Consider the following 12033-nt stretch of genomic DNA (forward strand, 5'->3'; position numbering starts at 1 on the left):
CACTTTGAACTGCAGTTCTGACAGTTCTGGAAAAGAGGCAGCATGCTTTGCAGTGCACTGATCCACCATCCTCCATGGGAGCATTCCTCCCTAAGATACACCTTAGAACAAGACAAGTCTCCTGATGCGCTCTCTCAGGATACACCTATGTGCCCACGAAAACAGTAACATCCCTGAGACGTGACAACTGGAGGAAAGTTTAGTGATTTTCACACAAGAAACACCACGCCACTGTGCAACAAAGCTCTATTTCCAGGTCAGATTTTTTTAAATAATAGCTTAATTGATAAAATTAGCATATAACTCACTATTCAAAGTGTATCATTCAACGACTTATTAACATATTCACAGAATTTGTGTCGCCGTTATCATAATTACTTTTAGAATATTTTCAGCACCATAAAAAGGGAATACCAATTAGTAGTCATTCCCCATCCCCCGTAAGTCCCCTAGCCACGGGCAACACAAATCTACTTTCTATCTCTATGGATTTGCCTATCCTGGACATTTCCTATAGATGGAATTATACAATATATAATCTTTAGAGTTCAGAGTTAAATAATAAGCACAGCTAACATTTACTGTGAGTTTACAACGTGGCAGTCATTTAACACTCACAGTGGTCCCATGAGGTAAGTACTGTTATTATCACCACTTTAAGACGAAAAACCTGAGGGGCAGAGAGTCTGAGCAACTGATCCACGAGCACAAAGCACTCAGGTGGACGGGGGGGGGGGTGAACTGACACCGTCTGGCTCCAGGGTTCTTGCTTGGAACCAACTCTGCTATCCTAGAGTGCCCCTCGATTAGCTCGAGGAGAACTCCAGTAGAAAATACTGGAAACAAATCGCCAGGCATGAAGAGAACAGTGAACTGTCGCATTCCTTGTAACTGGTAAAACAAGCATTAAAACTTAATTGCTTCCAATCTGAGTGTTTCTATCAGCAAAGGCCAGTCTAAGAACTTTCTATGATCAGTAATAAATGTCATTTTTACTCATGAAAATAAAGCTGCAACAGTTTTTGAAAGGCAACTGACCACTTCTGACCTGACTATGTCCCACTAAGTCCTTACTTTAGTAGTTGCATTTTAAGTTCATGCCATTTCTTCATTCACTATTACCCTTTGCCTTCTAACAAAATCAATACACATTAATGTATGTTAAAATTTTTTAAGTGGTTTCTTTATCTAGGCATGGGTATCTCAAAGGCTAACAGGCAAAAAGTGAAAATAGATTTGCCACAACTTTCATCCACAGATGGAGCCCATTCACTGAAGAGGCAGAATAATTTTCTCCTACCCAGAATAAAGTCAGATAACAGTCATAAGCTTTGCATTCTCAGAGGAAGTGATTCACAACATTTATGAACCCACGTTTTCTGTTTGTCTTTTCATAAGACAGGTTTTGCATTTTTTGGTAAGCTGTCCGATTCTATTTGCCAATTATGTTAGTACCCTGTTTCACTTGCATGTATCTTCCGAGGAACACTGGTTTCACAAGTCCATGTAGACTCACTAACAATTTATCTTTCAGGAATGACAATGAATTCAGGAAGCCATAAAAAGCATTAGATTTTTCTATTGTCATTTCTATCTATCAGTCCTCTTTCACTTAAACTGTGTGAAGCTTTCAAACAGAGCTTCAGTTTCCTCACAGTCATTTGTCATGATGTCTCTCAGAGAAGTAGGTTTCACAATCTAGCCATGTATGTAGACACTTTGGACTGGATCCTAGACCATTTCTCTTTTCTTTCCCATTCCCCAATGTGCCAATCTCTCTTGCTTATGCAATATTATTTTATCCACTTAAGTTTTCTCATAATCTAGTCTCTCTTGATGGGCTTCCCAGGTGGTGCTTGTGGTAAAGAACCTGCTTGTCAATGCAGGAGATGTAAGAGGCGTGGGTTGGATCCCTGGGTCGGGAAGATCCCTTGGAGTGGGGCATGGCAACCCACTCCAGTATTCTTCCCTGGAGAATCCCATGGACAGAGGAGCCTAGCGGGCAGTTCATGGGAACGCAAAGAATCAGACATGACTAAAGCGGCTGAGCAGGCATGCACCATCTCTCTTACCTAAATAAAGAAGGAAAACAAAAGAAAAACCCTCAATCTTATAACAATTTTCCCTATCTTTCTCCTCTCAAACTCATTCTACTTCGACATCTCACATTTTTTACGTTTTCTTTTTTTTTTTTGGTTGTGCAGTACAGCTTGTGGAATCTTAAGTTCTCTAATGAGGGATTGAACTAGGGGCCTCAGAAGTTAGAGCTTGGAGTCCTAACCACTGGACTGCCATTTTTTAAAAAATTTATTTAAAAAAAGTTTCCCAACTTTATTGAGAAATAATTGACAAATATCATTGTACTTAAAAGTATACAACATGGCACATTTATTTCTCAATCTACTATTTCAACTCAACTACAGAAATTTCTCAACAGGTTACCACTGAAATTTCTCAACCAGGTTGCTAGAGCAAAATGAACACTTCTTTAACCCTTGCTTTACTGGACATATCTACAGCATTAACAGTAAATATAATTTCATTCCTCAAATTCTCTATTTTAATTAACTATCTTCCCTAAGTTTAAAAACAACAAACACTTCTCAACTCTATTTTTACTAAAATAACAATCACTGTACTTGGTGCTCACATGTGTTACTCAAGTGGTCTTTTTCACTGCTAGTGGTTATCCATTATTGGGGCAAAACAGCTTTTAAAATAAATGAAATAAACTAGAATGTAAACTATTCAAATGTATTACATGTAGTAAGGTTATATATTATTCAGGGAAATTTGTGTGTATGCATAGTCAAAATTTAAAATACGGTTCTTGTTTTGAGTGCCATCCAAAAAAGTTGGAAAGACATTGTTTGTTATGTAATTCCCCACAATCCTAGCAATTTAAACTTGTTAATAATGAAAAAGCTGAGGTATACAGAAGTTGTATAATTTGTCCAAAGTCAAACTGCTCATATGACAATCAAGAATAGCCTCTATTTATCTTATGAACTCCAAATAAATTATATCTGTATTTCTCTATGTGAATGTCTTAAAAGGAACTCAATCTCAGTGTTTACAAAACTTGTATGTAATTTCCACATGTTTTCTAATATGCTCACTTTCCAGTGTTTTGCTCTTCCTCCTGTTTTAGATAAATTCACTCTTCATCAAGTCATAACCATAACCTTCAACGATGCCCTCACCAATTCTCTCCTGAATAATTGCCTTGGTGTCCTCCCATTATCTGGTACTATGCCCTCTTAAAACCCCATTCACTCTCACTCAGCATTGCTGGAACTGATCTCCTTGAAATAAAAATCTAATTATTTAAGACAAGCTCCCCCAAACCTGAATGCCGTATATAATTTTCTAGATTGGATTTTTGTGTCATTTTAGAAAACAATTCAAAAATACAGAAACTTACTGATATTTAAAGGGTTTTTCAAAAATCAGTAAATGGCTGAAAGGCCCAGATCAAAAGTTTTTACTAGTTGTTATTTCAAAGATATGATGTTTATGTAAACAGATTCAAGGATAATCAGAAACATCTTTCACTCAAGAACTGCAGGTCCAATCAATAAATAGTGTCGTTTTCTTAAAAAAAAAAAATCTACATCCATATGTTGAGACTAATGAAATATTATAGTTTATTAATGTTGGCCTTCACAGAGTAGTACAAATTCATGGAATAGCAGTCATCAATACTGTTACTAAATATGTATAAAACACAACCACAATAAACTTTAATTTGCACTGGTTTTTAACTAAAAATCCAATGTTTATAGCAGATTAACATATGTCTGCTGTGAATCAGTCATATATAGTCTGTAGATTATCTGCTATGACAACAAGTCTGAGCTGTTCAATCTACATGTTTAAACAAATTGTTGGATTTGTTGCTGCCTTTGCATAGGCAGGTGGAAAGAATTTCTAGCTAGGTACTCACTAAGATGGGATCAAAGTTGTCATAATATGCTTTATGATACTATTTTAAATTAAAGAAAAATGAAACTGGATTACTTCGTTTTTCTAAAATATTTATGTTCTTTATACACAGATCACTAATGTTGACAATAAAACAGACAAAATAACATTTAAAAGTTGTGAGCAGGATTAAGCATAATAGTTTTGTTGCAGTGTCTCCATTATTGTTGATTTTTTTGCTTTGTTTCTCAATTAAAACAAGAAAGAGCAAGCGGTTCAAAAGAAACTTTATTTTCTCCACATTGACTGTTGGGAAGATCCTAAGCAAGCCTGAATCAATAATTATGATAAACCCTTTTACTTGAAAAAAACTTACATTGCTTTACCCATAAATACACTCTTGGAAGTAAAGAAATACCTTAAAGACGCATTTGACAAAACAGTCTATCAAGTCTTCAAGTATGACTTCTGCTTGGTCTGAATTGACAGTGACAGACACTACCTCAGGCAAAGTTATGACAATAATATACAAAATAATATAATGCTTACACAAAAGAGGCACAATCACTATGAATAACTGGAACAAGACTAGAACTCTCTCTTCACATACTACCTTTCCTACCTTTACATACCACCCACACCTTTGAAGTGCTCCCAGAATTTCATTTGAATGTAAGCTTTATTTCTGGGATACCAATTAAAAATCAAGATCACCATGTATGATGGGGTTTTTAAAGTGTCTTTAATATTAACTTCTCATTTTGGTATTGAATTCTTATTTAAATGCTTCCTTCTCTGTAATCACCCTCTGCGTCTTTTCATTCTTCTTTCAGTGGCTAAGTCAAAGGTCTTTCTCAGTAAATGTCGCATTGCGCTTGAAAATATATGGGTTATTTTCAAATATATTGATATTGATTTTTAACATAATTTCACAGTGACAAGAGAACAAACTCTGTATGATTTCAATACCTTTATACCCTGAAACTTTTGTACGTTGTTTTATGTCTGTGGATATGTTCCAGTGTCCCCAAGTTTATAGTCTATGGAAACTTGAGTAGAATTTGTAGCCTACTGTTGTGTGAAGACTGTATAAATCTTAATTATGTTAAATTGATTCAGTGTTTTTCAGGCCTACTATATCCTTCTACCTTTCTGTATATTCATTCTATTAATTTTTGAGAGTTTGATGTTGAAACTCCAACTAAAAATCTTAATTTATCTACTTAAAATAAAAACTGTAATATATAGTGGAACTATATATAACTTTGTTCTGTATTATCCAAATTTCCTGTAAATATGTTATCATACTTTCATAATTTAAAAAATACAAAAGATAAAAAGGGATCATCATGTATGGGATAATCAGAAAAGACCTATACCTATAAAATAACTAAAAGCTATGCAAAAGTAAGATATTTTCACTATATATTTTAATAACCATGGTTTCAATACCATGAGCACTCTGTTGTTTTTTAAGTAAATTCATTTTATAACTATCACATCCTATGTCACTTTAAGAAAATACTTATGGAACTACTTTCTAAGTTCTTTCTTTAAAAAAACATAAAATTGGCAAATTTTCTCTGTATTGAAACGGGGTCTCATTTCCATTTTTCCCATTTATGGGTTAGGATAAAAACACATGTTGACTCATTTCTAACACAAAATGTTTTCCTTATCCTCTTCTTAGTAAAGGTTACCATAAATGGAAACATGGGGACAATATTATTTGATACTTAACTGATCTGATTTTATGCAATTAGAATTAAAGTAACTGTTAATAAATGGAATAAATAACTCCTAAGATATCTGTATTTACAATAAAGCTGAATTTCAAAAACAAAATATTCTAATGCAATTGGACTTGCTAAGTGCTAACTTGTTTGTGCATTCCAAACACATGCTAGAATTCAGACAAACATATAACACTGTTTTCTTTGGTTGCAGTACGTTATAAATGGTTTTATTTTACCATTTACCAAACCTCTTTTGTTGAGTTATTCAAACTAACCTCTGCCAAGAACACTAGGAATTTGGTGATAGTGCTGCTTTTTGGAGAAAAACAACCCCTTTCCTCAGAAAATGGAAAATGTTTATCTTGGCACTAAAACCTTGTATTGAGCCTTCTGGAAAGTATTTTAAATTGTTGTTTTTAACCTAGACTTTGTGACTGAAACAGGAAAAGGTTCCATAGCTCTGCACCAAAATACATATTTATAGGGTTGATTTTCCTTCTACACCAAAAATACTAGTTTGATGGCAGCAGTTTTCAAAGTACAATATCCTAGGACCCTGACTAACACTGGGCACTATCACTATATTTCACACATTTTTTTTAAACCTCAAAAACTTCTGATGACTAAGAAATGCTAAATGTTGATCAAACGTGCTGTCTTAAAGTGCCATATTGGGAAGGACTGTTTCACTGAACTACATGGGTTTGGTAGGAATTCTCACACACACAAAAAACTTTACTTGATATTGTACTTTCCTCCTGTGCATGCCAAGAAAAGATATGTTTCTAAGTTTTTATCTTTTTTTTTAACATCTCTCTCACTAGGTATCTTCAGATTAGACAGAGGATAAAGATAAACTATATGAACTTGTAATACTTTCATAATAATGCATCTGGATACAATTAAGGTTTTAGAAACTGATAAAATGAAAGTCATTGTTCTCAACTCCCATACCACACCCCTAAATTACCAAAATATAAGAAAGTGATTATAGGAGTTGTAAAGTATATATGAAAGTATGTTAAGAACAGTAGGTCATGTGATTTCACAAAGGCTCCCATGTAGCTGCAATGATTTCTCAGTTGCTAATAACTGTGCACTCCATTATGAATAAGTCCTCCCCACCTTAAAAACTTCATCCATTTTTTTCCTTCTAACAGCCTGTCCGTCTTTTACAGGAAAAATTAAAGCAACATTGTCATTTTATATTTGCATGTAACATTTTTATAATGTCAAAAGAAGTTAAAATTATATCACCATGCTTATCAAACATTAATAGAACATTAGTTGTTTAAACCTTCTGCTTTTGTTGAACTGTCTATTTAGGTTAAACAAAAAAGATCTATCAAATATATCTCACTAAAATCCATAATTGTCTTTGTCAATCACTGTAAATTTTAATTTTAAAAGACTTGTACTTCCTTGTTGTGACTGAATTCTGCCTGTATCATGAAAAATTAAGAAAGAAGTCTATTCAAATGAGTGTAATAAGAGCGAAACAGACAGGAATTACTGGTATTACTTCAAATTAAAGAATGGACTCTTCCTAATCAAAAATCTTACTCCCATACTGTTGTGTTTATGCAACAATGACAGACACCATATTTATTGGCATTACAATTTTGGGCCATTCTAATACTCCCCCACATTCCTGAGAGTTTCAGTGTCAATGAAAAACGCAACTTTGACATCACAAACTAACTTAATGTTTTACAGACGGTGATTAGTGTGCTAGGTTACCTTTGCAGAAGACTTAGATTAAGCCCTACCATCACTTTTCTCTCATTTAAATTTGAATGTTGATTGTTTTATAAAGAGAGTGACGAGTATCCAAAATAAGGGCCAAAAAAGCAAAAATTCACTTATCAAGATCTGAGGACTATTAATTTATATATTCAGCTTTCCAAGATGAACTTATAAGCATAATGTGAAAAAAATCACATCTTCCTTCCCTTTCCTTCTCTCTTCACTAAGAAGCAGTGACTTATCTCTGACCACTCCAGAAAACAAAACAAATCAAACAAAAATTCATGTCATTTATGGGGAATAATAATTTAGGAAACACGTTAGTTACACAGATGATTTTTAAATTACCAAGGAAGAGTATTTTTTCTATTAAAGTAAATAGATAGAACATACCTGAAAAAGAACATGTACATGGCAGCTGTGATGCAGAACAAAAGGACCTATAAAAAGGAGATAATACATCACTTGCAAGAGAACACTGATATCATCATTTGTGTCTTATCAAAGCAAAATCCCCACTATTAAGCCTTATACCTGAAACAATGAAAAGGTATATAAAACCAGTCATATACATATCACATTCCCTACCTTTCAAAAAGTTAAATCAAGGCATAAATGAGTCTGTATATTTACACATATGTAAATAAATAAATCTACCTAACTATACAATATATATGTGTATATATATATACATATTTAGATATATAACACTGTATATACATGTATGCATGTATATAGATTCAGTAGAGGGTAACAGGGTTCAAAAAAGAACAGCCAATTGTTAAAATTATATCTAAGAATTCCTGAAGAAGCAACTAACCCAAAAACAAAGACAATAGCTTTTATATAGTGAAGTCAGCAGAAAAATCATAAAGTTTATTAACTATTACATCAAGATAACCAGATTTTAAAATATAAAACACAGCCCAGTTGACAACCAATTATAATCAATAAAAAAAGCCCCTAAAAATATAATCATCCTGTATGGGATATAGACTCCCTATTAAAAAAATTTTTTTTCTCTAATAACAAGCATGAAAACACACAATAAATCTGGATTAGAGAAGCTCCCTTAAAACACATCACACTAAACACAATATACTAAGACGTATACGAAAAGAATTCAAACCCAAGTCCTGACCAAAAGCTTAGTTACACCAAGAAAGTGGATCTCCCATAAAATTGTTTTAAAACAATAAAACAGATGTAAAATGTGTTCCTATGTCAACAATAACAGCATAAACTAAACACAAAAATTGATGTCCTCTCATCACAAATGACAAGTGAACAATCATCAACTATTAAAGACTGACCACAAGGAACCACAAAAATGGTACAAAATAGTGTTCAGCTATTCCCAACACAAATTCTAGTTGACCTAAGGAAAGTGTAAAAATTTTGCTGTTACAAATCAAGCTTGACAGGTTGGCCACCTTGGCTTGAGATACACATTATACACACAGACTGAATGACTTAAAAATATATAAGCCTACCAACTCAAAAGAGGATGGGCATCATACTCTCTGATTTCAAACCATATTTCAAAGCTATAGTAATCAAAATGGTATGGTATCGGCATAAAAGGAGAATAGAGAATGATACAGAATAAAAGGGCCCAGAAATAAACCCACGCATATATGGTCGATTGATTTATGATAAAGGAGCCAAGAATACACAATGAGGATACAACAGTCTCTTCAATAAATGGTACTGCAGAAATAGGATAGACACATGCAAAAGAATGAAGCCAGACCACTATCTTACATCACACACAAAATTAACTCAAAATAGACTGCAGATTTGAATGTAAGGCCTGAAACCATAAAACTCCCAGAAGAAAACATAGTTGGCAAGCTCCTGACATGGGTCATGGTGATTTTTAAAAATCTGACACCAAAAGCAACAAAAGCAAAAACAAAGTGAGATGGCAAACTAAAAAGTTCTGAAAAACAAAGGTAACCATCAGCAAAATGGAAAGGAAACTTGAATAGGAGAAAATAATTACAAATGACATAATTGATAAAGAACTAAAATCCAAAATATAAAAAGAACTCCTACAACTCAATATCAAAAGAATAATCCAATTTTAAAATGGTCAGAAGATTAAATTTTTCCAAAGAAGACATATAAACAGCCTACAAGTACATGAAAATATGCTCAACATTAGGGAAATGCAAATCAAAACCATAATATGATATCATCTAACACTTGTTAGAATAGTTATCATCAAAAAGACTAGAAATAACAAATGTTGATGAGGATATTAAGAAAAGGGAACCCCTGTGTACTGTTGGTGGGAAGGTAAATTGGTGCAATCACTATGGAAAACAGTATGGAGGCACCTCAAAAAAGTAAAAATAAAACTGCCATATGGTCCAGCAATTCTAATTCCAAATATTTATCCAAAGAAAACGAAAACACTAACTGTAAAAGACATATACGATGCACTATTTACAATAGCCAAGATATGGAAACAACGTTAAGTGTCCATCAATAGATGAATGGATAATTAAACCATGGTATACACATACACACACACGTGGGGGGATACTATTCAGCCACAAAAAAAAATGAAATCTTGCCACTTGCAACAATATCGAAGGACCCCAAGGGCACTATGCTTTAAGTGAAATAAGTCAGTCAGAGAAAGACAAATATTATATGATCTCTTCCATGTGGAATGTGAAGGAGGAAGAAGGGAGAAGGAAGAAGGGAGAAAGAATAAGGAAGAAAGACAGAAATTTGAGCTCACAGATATCAAAAACAGATATGTTACAGAATGCAGGAGAGTGCTGGGAGAAATGGGGCAGCTGCATTTTTTTTTGTTTGTTTAAATAAATCTAATTTTTTAAAAGGATGTGTGTGTGTTAATCACTTAGGCATGTTTGACTTTTTTGACCCCCATGGACTGTAGCCCACCAGACCCCTCTGTCCATGGGATACTCCAGGCGAGAATACTGGAGTGGATTACTATCTCCTTCTCCAAAGGATTTTCCTGACCCAGGGATCGAACCCAGGTCCCCTGTACTACAGGCCAATTCTTTACCATCTGAGCGAAAAGGAAGTCCATCCTTTTAAAAGGGTGGGTATCAATTACTAAAAAAACAAATACTTTTATTAATTTCTTATAAAATATGAAATCTTTCATTATAAAGTACATAAAATCTAATAAACATGCACACACTCTTCTATCTCCTTTTCTTCTCCAAATCTCTCTTGTCTTTAAAAATACCTTATCCAGGATGCATAAGGTTCATGTCACTGTTTTTGAAAATGTGACAAAGCATAAAGAATAATTTTCAGTTACTGCTTAATCAATTATAAAGTCCAAGTGAGTTTGTTTACTGGCAATAATTTGCTAGCCAATGATCCAGATCAAGAAACTCAATTTTTATTTCCCTTTCCTTGAATCCCCTTGGGGCAATGCCAATCTTCCCAAATGCTCAGCATTTCATTCTTTCCCTGCACAAGTCATTATCCCCCTCACAGACTCCATTCACAAACCACCCTGGAAGTGTCACACAAGTCCTTCCTATGTTCTCTATCTTCTCCAAAGAAAACTTCCAAAAGCCTCCCTCGAAATGTTGCTATGCTCTATCTTCATATGCTAGACCTATCTGTGCTCACATGAAACTAATGATTATCTCCATGAATAATACATTTGAAACTGGGAAAGAATATAATGTTTAAGAACTCAAGCTCTGGAATAAGGCAAATAAAGGTCTGAATCTAGTTCTGTGTGACTTTTGATGCTTTCTAATGAGATGGAAGAACTTGGAGCCTATTACACAGAGTGAAGTTAAGTCCAAAAGAGAAAGAGAAAGATCATATATTAATGCATATATATGGGATCCAGAAATATAGTACCGATGTCCTACTTGCAAGGTAGCAAAGGAGATGCAGACATGATGTGTTTTTTATAATTTCCCCTAAAATCTTAGATCCCTTATTTGTAAAGTGAGTATATCACCTCACTTTGAATTGTTAGGAAGATTAAGTGAGACAATACTTGCAGTGTCAGGGATTTAGCAGATTACTTTTATTTTGTTCTATTATTCATGAAAGTGATGTAGGTATAAAAACCTCATCCAGAGACAGAGAAACCTAGAAAGGTTTTTAAAACCTTTGTTTAAAAGCAAGTGGACTTTGACCTTACGAAATCTTCTCAAATCACCAATATTTGAAGTTCACTTTTTTTTTTTTAGTTTTAAGACATAAAATCTGTGCAAGCAGGAGGAAACATGTAAGGGATATTATTAAAGTACAACTGATCAACTCATTCAAGAAATATTCACACATACAATGCGCCAGGCACTATTGTAGAACTTAAAGCAGTATACAAAATGGACAAAGTCCTTGCCCTTGTGGGACTTACATTCTGGTAAGGTAAGAGACGATATCAGATTAGTATGTCAGACAGTAATGAATTCTGAAGCAAAACAAAGTAGGATAAGGAGATAAAGGTGTGGTTTTACACAAAGTGGTCAAGGAAGCAAAGACTTATTAGTAGAGACTCTAAGAGATGAGGAATAAACAAGGGGACTCTATCAACAGAACCAATGGAAAATATTTTTTAATTTTATTGAGAAAGATGGTCAGTATTATGTTAAAGATGCTAAAGAAAGGA

At 33.9% G+C, this 12033-nt stretch overlaps 1 protein-coding gene across 1 annotated transcript in view; it reads right to left on the reverse strand.

The window, feature by feature from the left end:
- Nucleotides 1–12033, reverse strand: part of TMEM135 (transmembrane protein 135) — a 255523-nt gene that overhangs the window by 76911 nt on the left and 166579 nt on the right. The window contains exon 6 of the mRNA XM_070457152.1: nucleotides 7800–7846. Within this exon, the coding sequence (XP_070313253.1) occupies nucleotides 7800–7846 (47 nt within the window). The remainder of the gene's footprint in view (nucleotides 1–7799; nucleotides 7847–12033) is intronic.

Source organism: Odocoileus virginianus, chromosome 28 (genome assembly GCF_023699985.2).
Source record: "Odocoileus virginianus isolate 20LAN1187 ecotype Illinois chromosome 28, Ovbor_1.2, whole genome shotgun sequence".
In the NCBI taxonomy this organism is placed as follows: Eukaryota; Metazoa; Chordata; class Mammalia; order Artiodactyla; family Cervidae; genus Odocoileus; species Odocoileus virginianus.